Genomic DNA, 20748 nt, shown 5'->3' with positions numbered 1-20748 from the left:
CAGCACCACGCCTCGCTTTGTCCTGCAGAGATAGAGAAAGGTGGGAAAAAAACCCTTCCCCTGCCCTTTTAAACCTGGACAAAACAGGTTTCTGATTAAAGCAGCACTTTGTTACTATTGCTCCGTGAATGCAGGGCTGGTGGATATTTGATGCAAACAGTGAGTTGGTTGAAACTCTCTCGCACCGGCTCCCTCTTTGTCCCTCCGTGAGCCTGGGAATGGGTGTGATCTCCGAGTAGGAGTGTCTCTGCGGTTAAGTAGAGGATTGAATTACCGAACACTGCTGTTCCCGAGCTGACAAGGTAGCAGAACAGCAAACAAAAGTGCCTCGAAACTAGCTCACCAAAGAGGAGAGAAGGCACCGGGTTCGGCAGAGGAGGGAGACCTGCGAGGACACCGCACGCTTCCCAGCAAGGTAAGCAGCTTCCCTGCACCCCTCTTAGTTTTATTTCTAAAGGCCAGAAGAGTTTGATGACTTTTGTTCTGTGGGATAGTAAGAAACAAACAAACAAAAATTAATAGATTTAATATTTTTTGAAAAATTGCTCACGTGGTGTAAGCCAGGATGTCTTTACTGGAAGCAATGAGCCCATCGTGGTTGGCACGGTTTGGGGTTGGAACGAGGAGCTACCTCAGCTCCCCGAGAACCCGGCCGGGCTACGTATCAGCTCCGAGGACACATGTTTTTCGTTTAGCTCTCTGCACAGGCTGGCTTTGATTTCACGCAATGAGCAATTAACGGCATTTTGTTTTGGCCTGGTTTGTTTTACGCTTTGCTGCTGTGGGGATTTGCTTAAAGCTCGCCTGCCTTTGCAACGCGGTTATGGGTGCAGGCAGCGACAACAAGTCGTTGTAAGTTCTCGTCGATAGGTCTTGTCATCTGATCGATAGATCTGCTAATGGCTGAACTGCTGGGCGGCTTTGCTCTGTGAGTACAGAGTGTTTTCTCATCCTGTGCCTTTGAGATGCAAATTGCACTGAGATAAAATTGAGTTGTAATGGAGTTGAGCTGCAGGCTTACTTGCCAGTATTTTTCTTAGGCGTGCATATTAAGAACATAAATATTTAACACAAAGGAGAACCGATATGAATTAGCGTCTGTGGGAGGTTTGCGCTTATTCAAGGCTACCCTAGCGCAGCTGTAAACAAATGTTACAACAGCTGAAGCAAACTGGCCCCACAAGAGCAGCGCTTGGGCGGTGAATCATCCAGGTGCTCTTTACACACCGCTGCTAAATGGGCAGATTAGAGCCTGCAAAACAGAGATTAGACAATCAGAGAGCATCGGCCTTCCATTTCGGCCGGGTTTTACCATTCCCTGCCGCGCAGGCTGAGATGCCGGGTGGAAGCAAATGCAAGGACGGGCACTAGCCGGCGTGGTGCAGATCAGGAAAGCCCTGACCATCTTCCCTCGCCTTCCTCCTAGCAGAGCCAGGTGAGCCTCCCCTCCTCCTCCTCCCTGCATGAACAGGCTGGCCTTTTCCTCCTCCAGCTCCTTTCCCACCAACAGACACGTAGGTCTCATGACGTTATTTGCTAGGCAGGACTTTGTGGCAACAGTTGCTAAGGTCTCCCAGCTGGGAGCAAAGGTTTCTTGCCATGGCCGCAAACGGTGTCACCCTGGTCTCCTGCCTTCCTCTGTATCTTGGGGCAGTGGTGAGGCTGAGGCAATAAATCCCTGCTCTTGCATGGCCAAGGATGCTGAAGATCCTGCATGGTGTCTCCTGATCTTTTCGTGGAGTTGCACAAGTTTTTCTGGATTTCAAGCGTGGAGGTTGTTACCTTTTCTGCTCTGGACCCCCTGGGGAGGTGTGGGACACGTGATGTGGAGAAGATGCACCATGGACTCTGTGACTTCAGGCTGGATCTGTCCTGCAGCCTGGTCTTCCAGCACCGCCCATGCTGCAGTCGTTATCCCAAGGAGAAGACTGGCTCAGACACCTGCCCCGTGCTTGGAAGATGCTGGGGCTCTGCTCTGTGCCAGACGCATCCTGCTGGACCAAAAGCCTTCCCTTAATTTTAAATAATGCTAAATACGCTAAATACGTGGAAGCAGAGCCCTGAAATGCCCTGTGCAATGAAGGGGAGCTCGGGGCACGGTGAAAGCCTTTGTGCTACCTTTATGCCACCTGGCCCAGCTCCGTTCTAGCCACCCCTGGGGAACACACGTGCCACCACCATGGTGGTGTCCCTCAGGGTCCCTCCTTCGTCAGAGGGAACGGGTTCTTCTGCAGCCTTTTGAGATTTGCTCTGGGACTGACACAAACCTGCGGGCTGGGCTTTCCATGTGTGAAATGTCCAACTGCACGAGGAAGGACTCCAATGTGGACACCCCACACCCAAAATATCTCTGCTCTAGCTCTTTGTTTATTCACATATATTCTTCAGCTTCTGTTGGCCCCTCAGAGAAACAGATAGTACAGTCACAAGGGGATACATGCTCCTACGACTCATTAAAACCTCTCTTCTCATGCTCTCCCTTTCCACATAATACAACCCTGGAAATGGGCCTAATTATGATTTATCCTGGATGATTATACATTTCCACGGTATTTCTCACTATTCCGTTTCTCAGAGGGCTTTTTCCTCTGAGATGTAATGTTAATTCCCAACATCGGATGATGCGCATTTGCTTCAGTTGCCTTGATTTTCAAGGACCTCTGCTTGAAAAAGAAATCCTGCCATTTGTTATCCGTCTTTATCGGAGCCTATTCATGCTTATCTGAGGCAGTGCTGGTTAGAGTAACGGTGAAACTTGTTATTACCTTATATCCACGTCAAAGACGTGAGACGTAGGGGATGCTAAATTGCATGGTTGAGCTCCATCCTGGGCAGTTCCTGTGGAATGAGCTATTCAGAGCAGCCGACCTCTCCCACCTAAAAATGTCCTGTTGCCATGCCCTGATGAAAGAACAGGTTTCCGGATGGCCCTTTATTTAAAACTGCTCTTACAAAAACAGCTGAACAGGGTAAGAAACAGGCAGTGCTAGAAATCATATTCTTTTTTGGGTGACAGATACCCACCTTCCCTTTGGGAGGGTGCGGGAGCCTGAATTACTGTACTTCGTTGCTTTCTATGAAATAGCTGTCTGGGTCTGAGCAAATCCCACCCATCCCAGTCTTTCAGATGCCTGGTTCCCTTTCCTGTGCTCAGACAAAACTCCCATTGGGTTCAAAAGGCGATCCCGGATGAATGACTTTTTCTAAAGCTGTTTACAGTATTTGCAGGGATTTTTTATTCATTTGGCTTTGTGCAGTTGACGTGCTACTCTCTCAAAGCTGGCCTTCATTTCAGCCAAGAGGGGATGGCACACTCCTTCCGCGCTCGCATGCTGTGGTCCCACATGGACTGGGTTTCACTTTTTATGCCAAGCGAGTGCCGGACGCGTAGCCCCGTGGGCTGGGGCTTTGCTCCTTGCTGTGCCGCCTTGGTGGGGAGCTGTGCTCAGGCGCGCAGGAGCCCCAGAGCTGAGCAGCACAGGGTTTAGCTCACAAAATCGTGGTGCACCAACACTATCCATCATACAGCACATGATACCACAGGGGCAAAGTTACACCTCCTTATGGCCCCATGTCCCTCTGCCCCTCATTCCCAGTAACCCACCCCATTTCTCTCCATTTGCCCCGTTGTCTCCCTGGACCCCTTTCCTGCCACAATGGAGAACAGCCACTAAAAGCCATCTCGGGAAGGAGATACAACCACGGAGTCTCTTGAGGGTGGGATGGTGCGCCTCAAGGAGCAATCTCTTAAAGTGAGGAGGTGGAGACTGAGTGGCACCACAAAGTCACAGGAGGACCAAGAGTGACCTCGCAGCCCAGCCTGGGTTGGAAGGGCTGGATGAAAGAGTGCTAAACACACCACGTATGTGGTGCTGAACACAAGCCTAGACGATAACACTAGTATGGGTGACTGCTACCAAAAAGGCATGTGTTGCTGGTGTTCTCTTGAGAGAAGATCCTGTGAAGGTCTGGTTCCATTTCAAAGATCTTAAAGCTCATATAAGGCAACTTATAGCTTGGCTTAGCATCCCGTCCCAGTGAAAGCCTGGGTTGGGTTGGTTGGTACCCACTTGTTTTGACACAATTTAGGTGTCGTTCAGCAGAGGTGTGTCAGCCAACATATACAAAGGGTGAGCTTTCCTTTGCAGCTTGAGAAACAAACCTTCCCCCTGAATAAATCCATTGCATCTCGTCGGGCCAGCGATGGAAATGCAGAGTCACCTATGGAGCACCATGCTTAGGTCCAGGTCATTTCATTTGCAATCCCAAATGTAAACCTGTTTTTGTCCAGAAGTCCTGGGTTTCTCTTCCTAAGTTTGATGTGATGCTTGCAGGTCTGAACTGGAGCAAAACTGGATCGGCCCCTTCCTTTTGACAGTTAATATTAATCTTGCCGCTTTCCGCCGGGAAGCCAATGCTCTGGGAACCAGTTCTCCAGCTGGTCTGAGTGGAGCCAGACCAGCACCCCTGCTCCATCTCCATCAAACAAAGGTCCTGATAGCAAGGGCTTATTCAACGGCACTAGTTAAACTGTGCACCAGGGAAAACCTGCTCTTTATCTTGCACACATACATGTATGCACATACATGCATGCATGCATTCTTACGATAATTATAAAACTGTTACATGCAGCAGCAAAAATCGTAACTCTTAGACTTGTGTTTTGAGAAGGATGGGCCAGGTGGGCACTGGTGCTTGGGTTTAACTGCAGGTTTTTTTACAGTATTTGTAAAAAAATATTTTTAAGTGCAGGTGCTCCCCAGGGCTCTTGTACCCATGACCAAACACACACGTTCTCCTCCCTGACGTCTCAGCTCTCATTTTACTTACCTGCAGTCATTAGGTTAAATAATACTCCGTTAAAATGCTGATGTGGGAGAGGATCATAACTTTTTTCCTGGAGGTGATGAGTAATTAGAAGGTAATTTCTGAGAACGTTTCTAACCTGAACTACTTTTCTGGAAACCAGGAAGAGGAATTAAAATGGCTTCAGCTTTGTTTTCCTTCTGCGTGCACCTCCTGCCCTCACTGTGGCACGAAGCCCTGCCTTCGGACGCAGTGCTGGTCCTGGGCCACTGATCTCTCCCTTTCACCGGGGGAGAAAGAAATGAAAGAAAGGAGAGATTTGTTCGTAACGAATCAGCAAGCCTCACGCTTGCCTTTCCCTTGGGATGGCTCTGTACCGTTACTGACTCAATAACCTCACGAAGAAGAGCCGGAGGTGGAATGGATACTTCTGAAGCCGGCATGTGCCAAGCTGCATTTTATTATTTGAAAATAATGCGCCTGGCACCATACCGGGGGCAATGCTGCTTGCACACAGAATGCTTTTAACAGCTTCTTGTGCCCCTGTTTTTTTCTCATGGCTGGATCCTGAGAGAGAGGTGGGTTTGCACCGAAACAGTTTGTTATCGGGCACCAGGACTCATCTCAGGGGGAAATTACTGCAGCTCAGACTCTGCTGCTGCTTCTGAAAGCTTCGAGTCTAATAGGGCTGCCCTCACCCTGCAGAGATGCTACCTGCCTGGGAGAGCCTGCTGCTTCCAAAGACATCCCGGGGAAGAAGGACTCCACAGGAAAACAGTCAGTCAAAAGTTGCGTGGGTGCTCTGACCTTCTCTGTAGGACACCAAGGCAAGGACTGCCAGCCTCCGCCTTCAGCCAATTTGCTCTCCCGTTTCCAGCGCCAGTCACTGCTGAGCACTGGGCTCTGCATCCAGCGTGATGAATGTGGAAACTCAGACTGCATGACTTGGGAGTTCTGGCTGGTGTTAAGGTTTTCTGATTTAATTGGCCGTACATTGTTCTTACATTGTTGAGAAGTTTGCTGGGACAATACAGCTCTACTGTTCCCGGGAAAAAATAGTCAGTTGTCAAAATTTTAGAGGGAGGATTCAGAAATAGCAGCAGTTTGGGAAAAATCTGCTCCTACAAATCAGTTTCCCCAGACCATCTGCTTGAAGACCAGGCTGCTGGAAAGCTACCAGCAGTGAGATAAATAGAAAGGACAAAGGAGGTCATAAAGAGAGGTGTGGAGAGATGAGCAAGATTTTCTGGATGGAGCGAGGTGTTGAGCTAGAATTTATGGCAGGTGGAAATGAGGCAACTGCAGGGACTAGTCAAAATCAGAGAAGATAAATCATGAGTTGCCCGCCCTTCTAAATCAGATGTCCTCTGAGGAATTTGAAGAGACAGATGAGATACAGATTGAGGGCTGCTGCAACTGGGAAGGCAGTTATTTCCCAGTAACCTAGTATTTCCTTGTCCTCCTTCCTCTTAAGTAAGGAGCAATGGTAGGTTTGGAGAATTAATGCAAAGTCCATCTGCATGTGGCTCACAAGGGGCTGAAAGGTAAAGGCTCACAGCACCCGTGGGTTTCTCAGAAAGATGGTGTGTAAGCTACTAGGTCAGTCAGAGATGCCAGAAATGGACAGGGGGTGAAGGCACAGGTTGTAGGAAGACACACTAAGCTGAAGGTCTGCTTTTTGGTAGTGCCTGGGACGGTGGTTGGAGATGGAGCAAATTTGCAGGGTTCAAGAAATACAGCAACTGGGTCCTGGGGAGACTGGTCAGCTTTTGTCAGACAGGGCAAACTGGTCATTGCTCATGCAGAACCTTAGAACTCACTTGGCTAGGTGGATCCAGGTTTGTGCATCCTTTGAATTTACAGAATAGGGAATTCAAACCTCTCCTGGGGTATAGAGCACTTCCAGTTTGAGAGGCCATCAAGAACATAAAATCATCTCAGTGATTCTCCTTTTTGTCCCAGGCCCTCACTCACATTAACGCTGACAGACTCGAGCATCTCGGTCCTCAGCATCCTAGCCCTTGCCCCACGAACAAAGAACAGAAAAGACCAGCTCCCCGTGATGGCAGGTAGCTCTTTGGATGAGAGGTGATCTGATGATCCCTGGCAACCATTCGTGGAGAAAGGGAAAACCTGCCCATCTGAACCCAGTGAAGTCCTTTCTTAACTCCAGCGCCATTGACCCTGAGAAGGTGAACAAGAAGCTTCATCACAATCCTAGTTCTTCCTGTCCAATGCCCCATCTCAAGTTTTGATCCATTTCTACTTCAGAGAAGACTAAAAAAGCCTTTCAACCCCTTTCAGGATCCACCCAGATGATTTGGTAGCGCAGATAGGGGATTTCTTCTGACCTGCGGAGGTGGCTGGGTGAAGCCCTGAAGCACGAGGATCAATCCATGTTATTGCCTTCATGCCAAACCGATGGGAAGGCGCGGCTTGCTGAAAGCGCAGCTCCTGAACAGGGGCTCACGGTCACAGACCCCCCAAGGCGCCGAGCTCAGAGAGCACACTCCAGCCATTTAGCCGTCTCATTTCAAAGACATTAAGTAAAGGCGAGCCTGCCAGCTTCCCTAATAAGCTGTTCCAATATTTAATTGCCCACCGTGATCAGAAATAGCATCTTATTTCAAGGCCTGTTTTACGTAATTTTAGCTGCCAGGCAACAGCTCTTTCCAAGAAGGCTGAAGTGCTCTCTGTGGTCAGCCAGGCGCGTCTGTGCAGAGCCCTCTCCTTGGCTCGCTGACCACACCGAGCTCCTGAACCTGGACCTCACGGGACCTAGAGGAGGTCTGTACTTTTCCCTCTTTTATCACCCCCCAAAACACATATCCCATTCCCTGCCTCATCACCACGTCCCAGCACATCCAACGTGGTTAATGCGATTCAGCTTCTCCAATTGCAACCCTTCCTGTGATTGTGCAAGGGGATAGGAACTGTCACCGACACACACGTACACATATGGATATGTATGTCGCAGGTGCTCTCTCCTATGCAAACTTTGCCTTCCTGCCAAAAAATTGGAGGAGGATGTTAGGTGACTGAGTGCGTGACAACATGAGAGAGAAAACAGGCCCCATTGCTGGATATCCCTACCTATCATTTCCACGTGAGATAAAAGCCACTTTTTCTCCTCTTGCAACAGGAAAATAAAAGACAGCTTACATTGGTTGAGTGCTGTACTTCTGGACAGTCACTCGCTAGGGACAGTCACCGTTCAAAGCAACGGTCCTGAGCAGTAGCTGATGAGCCACACAAGGTAAGTCAACGTTGAATTTCATTCCTCTGGGCAAAACAAGAGTTAACTGCTGTCCTTTATGCAAAAAAAAAAAAATGGCACCTACTTGGGCCCAGATGCCCAACTATAATGGAGACAATGAAAGCAATTCAACAGCCCTGGTTTACCTCATCTAATGCCAGTCCAAGTATTCCCAATAATTAGGCCTTTCAGCCTGGAAAAGCTGGAGGCACAGCTGCTTCCTATTTTCCCGAAGCTGTACAGAGCATTAGTCATTTCACTGGGGTTTTTTTATTACCGTGACTACAGCCCAGTAAGTGTGCCGCCAAAACCCAGACAAGCCAAATCAGGCTTAATTCAGAACGTACTTCGGGAGTTTGAAACGATCTCCTATCCCCCTTCTGAGTCCTTATTTTCCATCCCCACCCAAACAGCCCGAGTCTGCCTGAAGAAATGTCCTGCTAGGTCTGCTTTCTCAGCGCTTACCAGGTTGACCAAATGAAGTAGTGATTGCTGGCACTTCCACCCCAACTGTTATTCATTAACCAATCTTGGGAGTGACCTTGACACTTAATGAGTCATCTAGTCCTTCCTGAAGGCAAAGCTTTTCTCCACACTGTGCTGGTTGGAGAGGCGATGGGGATCATATTTTGCAAGCAGGAGCGTTGCTGCGATTTTGGCAGCGCGTGAAGGGGAGCGGGGGTAACAGAGACCCATCTGCCCTCACCCACCAGCTTTGTTACCTAGATTGCATTAGGGAAGGCTTTGCTTTTAGCTCTGGAGACTCCACGTTGTCCCCACTGTGACATCCAGCCAAGATGCTGGCCACTGACATTTGGTTTCAAGGTCATCTGCCCTTACCCAACAGCAGTGTTTGCTCTTTGCAGTTTGATTTATAGCATCTTAACTGGGTGGTGATGACCCAGCAGAGCAGCTCCAAGCCAGTAGTTGTCTTTGCTATGCCGTAGCCACCTCTCAGCCCATGCTCATGGTGTGAACTTATCTCCTCTTCCCAGGGTTGCGAGAGTCCCTGGAAATGGTGGAAATAGGGTAGCTGGCCCTGGAGGTGGAAATGGGGCAGTTGCGTGTTGCTAATGTGGAGGCAAAGAGGTGAGCTACAGCTGCTTTAGTGCCTCTCTTCCCCCTTCACAGGTAAAGCTGTGTCTGTGTACAAGGAAGCAAATGTCCATCCCCGTAACCAGGTATTTTTCCGGTGAATTCCTGCCCCAGAGGCAGTTGACTCATGTTTCTTGCCCATTTGCGTTTCACCTAGTGCGGGGCAAAACTGGTTTGATTGAGATAGGAACTGACCCAGACGCTGCTGTTGGAACCCCACAGTGAACCCAAGCCTCTTAACATCCCTTTTTTTTTTCTTTTTAAATTAGAAAAGTTTCTGCCCTTCCTGGTTTCAGCACAGATGGGAAGTTTTCACTCCATAAATACTGGATTTTGTGTCTGGGCAGGAGTTGAATTATGGGATCATCTGATTAAAAACCCACATTAAATCATTAATGAAATGAACTGTCTGATTATGTAAGTCATATTCCTATTATTTCTAACTTGGCTACCAGCCGAAAGAGGCTGGAAAGTCCAAAGAAACAGCCAACCTTGTCTGTGCTTCACAGTCCCCCCCCAGCCTAATGACTAAGGAGGAAGGGAGGGACAGCATTTCCCAGAAAAGTGGGGACCAGCACTAATGGGCAGGTTTCAGATGGAGAAAGGAGCCCCAGGAGCGGAGGAGATTCAGGACCCCCATTTCGAGTCGAAGAAGTTTGGGTGGGAATCGGTAGAGCATTGCTGGCTTTCGGAGGGTTTTGTCCCACACGGTTGTCTGTGCTCCGAGGAATCTCAGCATCCTTTGGGTTAACTTCTCTGACGGGAGAGGTTGGGATGCTGGGAGAAGCGGGGAGCCAGCTGTGTCTCGCAGCTGGCCAGCCGCCGGGTTCCTGCGCTGTTAGCAGGCGAGCGAGACGCCTGCTGCCTTCCACAGGGAGCTGTCTCAGTTTTGCTAAAAAACTTCACCCCCCCGAATTTTCCCTCACATATAAACATCTGCACTGGCTTTGTTTTCAGGTTGTTCCTGTTTTGATGCTGGAAGGAAAAACCCTAAATAAATTAAAAAGATAGCTGAGGGAAGGAGGCTTCACTTGGGTTTTTCTTTGATAGGGACCTTTCGAACGCCATGTTAAAAGAAAGGAAAGGTCTTTTGGTTAAAGGTCTGAACTGGGTTCGTGTTTTTGGCTTCAGTTCCTGAGAGCCCTGGACTTTACAGTAGGTGAGTCAGGACCCCATTCAGAAAAGTGTCTAGCTCTTCTTTAGACGTTGAAATATCTTCCTGGATCTGGCTTTTAATCTGTGTAGATCTCAATTACCTTTCTGGGAACTGAGATGAAAAATGTCTTTTTTTAATCCTTGCTGTTTGTCTCCTTGCCTGGAAGCTATCTGGAGGACCTGAGAGGGAGGTGAAGGTTGCTGAATGTGCTCCTGGTAGGTACACGAGGCCACATGGACTCAGTTTTCCACAGTCCTTCAGAGATGTCTGTGTTCAGAAGGAGTGAGCATGTCAGGCTCCTGCTACTGAGTGCTGCCAGACTGAGGGTGCCTGCTCGCTTAGCAGAGAGGCGTCGGGGTTGCGCTCGAAACACCCCTGGAGGCACCTTCATCTCTCTACTGCCTCTGCAAGGAGCCGGGGTCTGGCAGCTCTGGCCTGTGGGAGACCCAGATGGACCAACGTTCCTGCCTAGAACAGCAATTTTTGTGCTCTTACTTAGTGTGCAAACTCTTCAGGAGAAGGACCATTGCTTCTTACGACTTTATGGTGCCAAGTGCAGCATGTCTCTCCACGCTCTCATAACACGAGCAATAAACACGCCTTCTGGCAGGGGATCATCTGTCTTTGTTCTTTTCCTCCTTCAGAAGGAGTTTCTCCCGTGGCTTTGTGCAATAGCTTCTTTTATTTTTCATCTTATCGTGGATCCGTTGTTGTGCCGAGTTGAGGCAGCCATGGCACCGTTCCTTCTGGTAGGCGGTTTCCTACAGCTGAGCAGAGGAGCGCGGGAGAGGCCGTGGCCTACAATCAGTGCAGCCTTTTCATCCAGAGACAGAGAATAAAATGCAGTCAATCAAGTTGCTGTTTTTAACGCAGTACAATCGTTCACTCTGTCATGAGCAAATGCAAATCAGGGGAGCGCACTGGCAAAGCAAATGAATGCAAAACAGAGAAATCACTGAGCCGTGTTTTCTCTCGAAGCTGGGCTTTGATTTGTGAGCAGGATTGACTCATACGGGAACGGCTGACATGGGTCTTGCCCCTACACAAACACAGTCTGTCCCGTGGCCGCTCCATCGGAGCCGAGCTGCTCAGGGGGCACCCGCCGTGCCCCGCGGGCCAGCCAGCTCTGCTGGGACGTAACCCGGTGTTTTCATATACGCTGGTTTGGGGTTTGATTTGCTTCAGGAGGTTGCCCTGTAAACAAGCTGGGTTCAGAAGTTGCTTCTTGAGCAAAAACTCAGCTATCCAAGCAGTAGGAACAGGGAGCATAGCTAAGCGTAGTCCTTTTTTCTTTTCAAAGCTAGTAGGTATGATAGAGGATGGATGGGAGACCTTCACCCATCAGAGGGCCCCTGGAGATACCAAAAACATCTCAAATGTCCCCAGACATCTTTGTGTGGACAACTGAAACCTACCTCTTCCCCATACAGGCAGCAGAGCCAAGGGAGCTGCTCAGCTACGTGGGTCATCAGTTGGATCACTCCATATGCTCTGCTGGCTGCACTGGCTATGTCTCCATTGACCTTTACAGAGCCGAAAGCCTGGTGCCCTGCCCTGAGATACCTTGCAGGTGTCTTAATTTAGACCTGAATCTTCTCCTGAAGTGGAAGGGCTTCATTCCTTAGGCTCCCAGCACCCCAGGGTACCTGACCTGACCTCCAGAGGCTGCTCCAGGAGGGCATGGGTCTCCTGGAGATCCACCAATGTTTCTGCCACCCCTTGTGCCATGGTGGGAACAAAGTAGTACTGATGTCAGGTCCAACACCCCGGAGAATCCTTTCCACCTATTCAAATAGGGGAAAAATAATCACACACCAGAACAACAGAATCCTATCCAGTCTTTGCTGGGCTGTGATCCCACACTTTCCTTGTCCCCCCATGAGCATGGATACTCTGGGAATGGGGGTTCATCCCACCTAACTGTTGATAACTACAGCTGTGCTCTCTTCGTAGTCAGCAGAGAGATAGAGACATTTCAAGGTGTATTAAGGCTGTATTAAACCTCCACTGACTGTAAGAGGAACCCAGCTGACTAGCCCATTTACTGTTGTATCCAATTATATAGTTATTTTGTTTTTTCTTCTTCCTTTTTCTTCTAGCTCAGACGACAGGATGACGGACGGTGACACAAATCTCCCAACTATCGAGAGAAAGCTAGGACTGCAGATATGGAGCATAGAGGTATGACAAGAGGCAATGATGGCATGTCCTCTGCATGTGTGTGTATGTTTCAAGAAAGAGATATTCTTGAAGTAATCTTGGTAGGAAAAGAGGGTGTTACAGATAGGATACAGTGGGAAACAGGAAAGCCAACTTCTCCCTGTGCAACTTTCAACATGTTACTGCTTTGGTTTCCTGCTCTGTAAAACAGGGATAATATTGACTAAGGAAATATGAATATGGTGGGACTGAAGCTGTTCCTCCAGCACTGGAGGCTTTCTCACCCCCTTCGGAAACCAAAGCAAGGCTGCACTAGCACACCAGAGATGAATTACCTGTTTCACCAAAAGAGGGGTTATGCGTAGGTAACCTTGGTCTATACCAGCAGCTGCCATGGGGAAGGCACCCATGTTTGCAGCAAAGGCATCCCATGGAGTCTGCTTGCACTTCATCCTTATCTTTCCCACTCTGACTGGTGGGTCACTGCAGGGAGAGGTACTGCAGCTTGCGAGGTCACCTTCTGCTTGCAGCGGTCTTTGCTTTTGTTTTTGGAGCTGTGCTCAATTCTGCCTTTTTCTCGCCCCATTCACTAAGAACATTCCCCTGCAACGAGAGGGAGCTTAGAATGAGGTCCAGAGTCCACTCAGGGGAGCAGTGGGAAGGGGCTCCAACACGTCTCCAAGTGGGTGGTGGCCCTCTACAGGTCCCAGCTGTGTTCCAAATACCTTTGTTCCAAAGGTCTTTGCCTTTTCATTTCTCTCCAAAGCACTGTACTAAGCTTCTTTCCAGAGGATCTGTAATTAGAGACGTGTTGGTTCACAAGGGTCAGGCTGGTATGCTGGCAAACAAGTCAGGCCACCAGAAGAATGTCTGACTCTAATTCCAGGGAACCACAGAGCCAGTTCAAGCCCAGGAGCTGCTTGTGTACTGGTGGATAGCACATCCAGGCACCTACACTGGGCGGGCATGGCTGGTTAATTGTGTACTTGTACCAGATGAAGTGTGCAATTATGGTCTGGAGGGGTGAGGGACACATCAGTGTCCTCAAGTCTGTCTTTTCTCAGCACTCCTAGTTGCTATGAATCCCTGGCAAAGTGGTTATCCTAACAAAGCTCTGAAAGTTAACCTTGAACTTACGGGTACTGAGTAAAAACCATGCCCCAAAACTAAACCTAGGATGAGGTGTGCTCGCTCCCCCGGGAAATTCCCTACAAATGCAAGCTCTGGAGCACTTCAGCCTGACCTCTAAGTCTTCTTGCTCTAGACCTACAGGATTGCAGAGGGGCAAGGAGAGTAAAAAAATACTTGTCAATCTGGCCAAGCAGCATTATCATTTACCCCTTCTCATCCCTTAGTACTTTTGGGATTTACCCCAGAAGTGGCTTTTCCCAGCCTATGAGCTCAGTCCTGGTTCTTCCTTCTCCAAAACCTAATCGTCACCTTAACGTTTCGTGCACCCCAGCTGTCCTGATTCACACCCCCCAACTTGTGGCTCTGAAGTTCTAGCAATGACCCAAACGCTCATTTTCTTACAGAGTATGAAGATGGTTCCTGTACCTGAAAAGGCTTATGGGACTTTTTTTGAAGGGGACTGTTACATAATTCTGCACGTAAGTAAGGCTAACAAACATCGGTCTCTTTGGTAGGCAATTTGTTTAGCTTTTTGTTTAGCTCTGACTTGGATATCCAGCTGGGTATCCAGCACTGTGGGTAACAGTGGTTGTGCATGTGTGTTCACCATCTAATCACGCACCTGAATTTATCGTGGCTGTTGCAACAACACTGTATGTTTACTAAATCAGAAGTCCAGAGGAACCATTAACTTAGTAATTCATTAAAATCATTTCTCTTCTAATCAACTGAGTCATGTCCAGACACGGCAACATGGCCAGTACATTCCTGGCAAACTAAATCAAGGCCCACATGTGCATGACTTATGGGAGTCTTTTGGGGATGTGAGAGGTGGCCAACTGAAGGGTCTCATTTTCAGCAGATGATGTGGGCTATGGAGGTGTGACACCTACTCTGCACCACGCAAGCAGCAGAGAGGCTCTGCAGCGCTTCTCATGTCCCCATTAGGACACTTAATCTGTCCCACCCAAATTTGGTCCAGACCTGCTTGCAACCAGCTGAACGCAGGCTAGCCAGAAGCGTGAGGAACTTCTGAGAGCCAACTCTACTCTATGGGCTGTGCAAACTGCCTTGTGTTCCCAAAGCTCTGTGGAAGGATGATGTGTTGCACTCAGCTCCTAGAATTCCTTCCAAATCTCTTCGTCTGCATAGAGCAATCCCCATTGTATCAAAAAACGTCCATACGGTGGAAACCAGAGGCATTTCCCACTTCCTAGGTCTGAGTGTCCCTCCCGCAAACATCTCCGTCAGGCAAGAGACAGCAAAGCCTCCACCATCCCACAATAAACAAATGCACATCCACTATACGTCAAGCTGGGAAAGCAGGCTGGGATAGCGACGCAGAATGAGTCTCCTGCTTTAATTCACCGTGCGCATGCCTTTATGCTACCTCTTGAGTGCTGAATCGATTTGGTAGCAGCTACCCAAAAACATGCTTAGAGCAAAATATAAGTGTCCTTGCAAGGAGCTGACTATAGATATCAGTATAGATTTTGATGCTCACAGGCTCAGCTTATGTTACAATAGCTTCCCCAGGTAGAAGAGCCCTTCATCAGCTCGCTACTCTCCTTTGCCCCTGCAGATGGGAGGGTAAAAATACTCATCTTTGCATTCTGCATCTTCACTGGAGGCTCTCCAAACAAAGATTGTCCGCAGGACAATGGGACTTTGATCGTCTTCAATCACAATGTATTAAATTGAGTGATTTTGCCACAAATTAATTATCTGTGCCTAGAGGAACTGAGCTGCATTTTATTCAAGTTCTTCTACTGTGTTTCGCTGTGGTATCACTGCACAAAGCAAATAAACAGAATTTAGTGTCAAATCCAGTTTATAAAATGAGCTTTTATTACCGTTCTCAGGTGTCCATGATAGGGTTTAACACAGTAGGTGCTGAAAAATAACTGGCACAACTCACATAACGATAAGCACACCTGTTCTCAGATCGCTTGCCTCCTCTTTCCAGGCTATTGGTTTTTTTCTGTAATAAGATGAATCACAGCATGAACACACAGGCTCAGCTTCATTTGGAGTTATGTCTGTGGAATTCAGAGGCAGTTTGTGTTACTATGTAGTGTGGTACGAGAAAGAGAACAGGAAAGAAAGGATAGTGTCTCCAGGCAAATAAATAGCGGCGTACATTACATTTAAAAAGGTGATCTATGAGAAAAGTCTCCTTTAAGCTTTAATATCAAACTCTACAGAAGTAGGACAGGTTGAACACATTCATTTTTGTAATTGCACAGGTGCTCGGTTTTCCTTGATAACAAGAGTTGTAAAAGAGTATCAGACAGAAACATCCTTCAGTTTAATATGTACATAAAACCTATAAATGCTCTCCTGAATAAGGTCCCTGGCTCCAGGCTGAGCTCCCAGGGAGCATCCTAAGGCTCCGACCTGCCTCCCCTCGCCCAGGAGAAAGGCAGAGCTGGGAAAGGCCCTGGGAAAGGGCTCCATGCTCACTTGGTTTTGCCAGGTCTCCCTGGCCAGCGATATTCGTTGAAACACACATACGGGCCGTGTCTTCATCCTGACTCGTCTTTCCCACCTCTTCCAGACCAAAAGAACCTCTCGCGGCTCCGCTGTGGATTTGCATTACTGGATTGGCAAGGATTCATCTCAGGACGAGCAAGGTGCCGCGGCCCTGTACGTCACCCAGCTGGACAACGCGCTCAGGGGGAACCCCGTGCAGCACCGGGAAGTGCAGGGACACGAGTCTGAGACCTTCCAAAGCTATTTCCGCAATGGCATTATGTGAGTAGCGTAAAATACCCTGCAACCAGGTGGGTCGTGGTCCCTGGGGTTCCCTCTGCTTCTCTACATCTCAGAGCCATCAACATTTCAAAAATCTGAAAAATATGGATCAGCACTGAAGTTGGTCAAAATCCAGAAGAAAAATTTCCTATTTTAAAAGAATTATTTATAAACATTGAGTCTGGAACCATGTCATTCTGTTCTACTGGTCGTTTTCCCAGATACTTGCAATAATTGCATCCCTTTTGTTCACCCTGGGATCTTCCTTCCTCTCCTCCACACACTTTAGATTAATATGCCCATTCAGGGCACTTCAGACTAATATCCACCTTGAAGAGAAGTGCTTATTTGACTCATACAGGGGGTAATATTCCTGTAGTGGAAGGAAAGTTTGACTCTGAACTGTTGATAGATACTGTTGAAGATACTGTTGAATCCAATCCTGTGGTCTTTGCTCACTTTGGGGTCTTTGGAAGGTGACCCCAATAGCCTTCCTCCAGGAGGACCTTCATTGGCAATAAACAGCCTAAGTGCCTTGCTTTTAAACAGCTGAAGAAAACTCGGATGAAAACCCATCCTCGGTCAATAGCCTATATCCCAGTCTGGCTTTTGATACCTCTGTACTGTGCATCTCTACAACCTCTCATGAGTTTCCTCAGGACTTCTGACAGAGAGAAAAGTGCTTTTACCCTCATCTTAAAGATGAATAAGGGACAACGAAGGACTAAAATTCAGACCTTCAAAAACATGTAGGTTTAGAAATCTATTTGGAAACCTATCTGCCTCTGAAATCAGTATGAGTGAGACTTCGTCTTGGTCTAAATCACATCTCTAAGGTCAATCAGGAAGTCTGAGGCAGAATGAGAAATTAAAGCAGGCTCTTTCCACACCTTGACAGGTGGACTAATCACCAGAGCATCCTTCTGTGGATATGTTAAACTGGACCAAACAAGTCTAATGTACTGTGAGTCACTCACATGGCTGACCACATTTGCCAGTCTCCACCAAGCTGTGATAAAATACATATCTTACCCACACGGCAAAAACTATAAGACTCTCAGCAATTGTCTCTTTTTCCCGTAAATGGCAATTACATTTTGTCAATTATTACTGAAGTATGAACATTGGATCTGTTTTATAAAATAGTCTAGGATATGTAGAAGTGGGTTAGACTTCCCCAAAAACCATTAAAAAGGCTCTGGGACTTCCTTGGGTGACCATCTCCTCTCATGATGTGATTGTGTCTTCGTTGCAAAGCTGGACAGAAAGGAGGGGACGGCATCATGCAGTGAGGCAATACAGTGCTAACAGCGGCTATTGCACAGTGTGTGTTCAAGGATGGAAGAAGAAAATTGGTAGATTAAATCTGAGAGAAAGACAGTGTCCTGTACCTGTTTACAACAGCATTTTATTCTGTTTATGGCAACAATTTCCTATCACCTAAGCTACTTTTAATAGAATAACTATTTTGACAAAAACTAAATTTTAGCAAAAAGTCTGTTTTCTGCAAAATCTGTTTCATTTTTTAATTTAATGTTTATGGAATATTTCAGTTCTGAGATGCCAGTGCCATGGTTAGTGGGATTTTCAGTTTGGTTGAGTTATGTTTCCATTGCTATCCCTGACCTGCCTGTTCATCTACACACCTTCTCCCAAGATGCACAACAGCAACACAACACTCATAGCAGGCGGATGGACACCGTGAGGAGTCATGGTCTGACCAGGGACCATGAACAGTAGAGTGAGGCAACACAGCCTCTGATATTCCACTTTTGGGACTTTGAGATTATATTCGTTCTAGATTTTTTAGTTGTCACCAAAAGCTTGAGATGTTCTCAGAGGATAGAGGGGAAGGTATTTTCTAACCAGCTCTAACTCTTTATTCCCTGCTACGCAACAGCTACAAGAAGGGAGGAGTGGCTTCAGGATTTAAGCATGTGGAGACCAATATGTACAACATCAAGCGTCTTCTTCATGTCAAGGGAAAGAAGCACGTGTCGGCCACAGAGGTAAGAAGAGTCCTCTCTCCTTATGGATCATTTCTTCTTGCCTGTCCTCCTACACCCATTTTTGACCACGTTTGCCTGCTAGATAGCTCACCTCTGCTCAAGGACCCCTCCTACAGGACAGTTTTCAAGACCTCAGTCAGGGGTTTGGTATTATCATGAGAGAAGCCATTGGGCTCAGTGAACAGCTGAGTGCTAGAAAAATGAGCATGTCATTGCAGACCGGTTGTTACACCCCCAAGGGCAAGTTCGCAATGGCTATAACTTGTCTCCTGCAGCTCTTGTTGTCCTCCCTCCCCCGTTTGCCGAACGCTTTCATTTCCTCATGACAGGTAGCGCTTTCCTGGGACAGTTTCAATAAGGGTGATGTTTTCTTGCTGGACCTCGGGAAAGTGCTGATTCAGTGGAACGGACCCAGCTGCAGCATTGCTGAGAAATCCAGGGTGAGTACAGGCAAAAGCCACTTAGTTTACCAGCGGTATTTTTTGATGCCTGGAAAAAAAAAGATAGAGAAACAGCACTCAGTGTTTGCACAGTGAAAATCTCAGTAAAACCAGCGACACAGAGATGAACAGAGAAAATCATGGTAAATCTTCTAGTTGCCCATTTGCTGGTATCAGAGGCCCAGGGAAGTGCTTTGCTGCAGTTCAGACCTGGCCTCAGCTTGGGTTTCACGGGCGGCTGTGGGCACATCACTAGCTCTGGCTCCAGAAAGGCATCCAGCTCCCTCCTGGGAGGTCCATCTCCATCTCTGTGCCCTGTAGTTTGCGTGACATAGGACTGAAAAGTCAGCAACACCGGTAGGTTTAGCTGCAGTAACTACCCCAGGGGTAAATGAATTTTAATTTTTTTTTTACAATGTCAGAGGGAATTCCAGGTTGGTCAGTATGAGACAAGTAGGAATACACAGCCCAGGTGTTGGTAGGTCAGATCCATAGCATCCAAGGCAATTTGCAAAGGCGTCATTATCCTTATTTTACTGATAGAGGAACCGAGATACAGAGGTGTAATAAAACAAGATACATCAATGGGTCATCAGCAAAGTTGATGGCCAAACTCGTAGCCAGTCATTGTACATATCAAAAAGCAGGCGGGTCTGCTCTTCACATGGTGTCACCTGAGGAGCTAGGAGAGGGGGAAGCTTCACAGGGAAGGCGATTTTCCAGGACACAATGGCTAGAGGAGAAAATCCAACGGAGAGTGGAGAAGAGACAAAGAAACCCTCAGGACACGGAGGAGCAGGAGCAGGTAGAGGGATGGCTGTTGTGAGGAACAGGCCATGGTTCATCTCAGGCCTGGCAATCAAGCAGGTAATTTCCTAGGTCTAACAAAGAGGGTCCCCTTTCAAAGCTATTGCGGTAAGAGTAATGGAAAAAAAGAATTCAATGGAAAATGGAGGAGATTTCATCCTAATTAGTTGCTTGGCATTTCACGCTGCTCTTTTCACAAAAAAACATCCACATTTTTTGAATACTTGAAACATATGTAAAATGTCACCACGGGGCACCCAGGGTCCTGCAGCTCTGCAGCATCCAGCCCCGTTGGCCTCAGCATGCGTGCGTCCCTCTCCCAGACCGTCTCACAAGATCATCTCACCTGCTTATGTACAGTCACACATAGGCAACGCCTGCTGTAGCTACCGCGTTCCTGTGTCCTGCGGGAGCAAGCACCAATAGCGACTATAACAAGCCATATTTTCCTGAGAGTTAGTTAATAAGCAGACGTTATAGACACATGCCCTTCTTTAATAGCTAAATTTGGAGGACGCTAGAAGCTTCAGAGAGCTGTGGTAATCTGGCTTGGACTATTGGTGCTCAGTCATTGCTCTAGGTCTGAGGCTCGCTGAATTTGTTGTCTGCATCAGGACTTACCCCCTGCTGATGCTTGTGCAGGGTCTCGCGCTGGCTCGCAGCATCAGGGACAGCGAAAGAGGCGGCCGCGCTCAAATCGGCATCATTGACAACGAGAAAGACTCCCCGGACCTCATGCAGATCATGAAGATGGTGCTGGGTGAGAGGCGCGGGGAGCTCCGAGACGCCATCCCGGATGCAAAAGCAGACGAGCTGCAGAAAGCAAATGTCCGGCTCTACCAGTAAGTCCGGGGATGGGCTCCAAACCCTATCCTTTCTCACGGCAAGCTCTGTGAAGCCTGACTCTGCCCTGTGACTCTGTCTTTCAGTGTCTACGAGAAGGACAGTGACCTGGTGGTACAGGAGATAGCCACCCGGCCCCTGACACAGGATCTGCTCCAGCACGAGGTGAGAGAAAGCCTTCAGCCCTTACAGCAAGAAAAGGATGCTGTGGCTTGCTTTATTTTCAGCTGAGCGCCTGTTTCAATGGGATACCCCGTTTCCTGAAAATTATCAGCCCTTCCATCATTCAGG

The 20748-nt window shown here is 48.0% G+C and overlaps 1 protein-coding gene across 1 annotated transcript in view; it reads left to right on the top strand.

Moving 5' to 3' along the window:
• Window positions 1-380: 380 nt before the first annotated feature.
• The window catches only part of LOC104076275 (villin-1-like), a 35877-nt gene continuing 15509 nt past the window's right edge, over window positions 381-20748 (top strand). The window contains exons 1-8 of the mRNA XM_009577092.1: window positions 381-415; window positions 12413-12494; window positions 14009-14083; window positions 16162-16358; window positions 18259-18367; window positions 18697-18807; window positions 20257-20456; window positions 20544-20622. Of these exons, the coding sequence (XP_009575387.1) occupies window positions 12426-12494; window positions 14009-14083; window positions 16162-16358; window positions 18259-18367; window positions 18697-18807; window positions 20257-20456; window positions 20544-20622 (840 nt within the window). The 5' untranslated portion in view covers window positions 381-415; window positions 12413-12425. The remainder of the gene's footprint in view (window positions 416-12412; window positions 12495-14008; window positions 14084-16161; window positions 16359-18258; window positions 18368-18696; window positions 18808-20256; window positions 20457-20543; window positions 20623-20748) is intronic.

This window comes from Fulmarus glacialis, unplaced genomic scaffold (genome assembly GCF_000690835.1).
Source record: "Fulmarus glacialis isolate BGI_N327 unplaced genomic scaffold, ASM69083v1 scaffold20164, whole genome shotgun sequence".
Classification (NCBI taxonomy): domain Eukaryota; kingdom Metazoa; phylum Chordata; class Aves; order Procellariiformes; family Procellariidae; genus Fulmarus; species Fulmarus glacialis.
The sequence above is the reverse complement of the archived record's forward strand: the minus strand, read 5'-3'. Positions and strand labels throughout refer to the sequence as shown.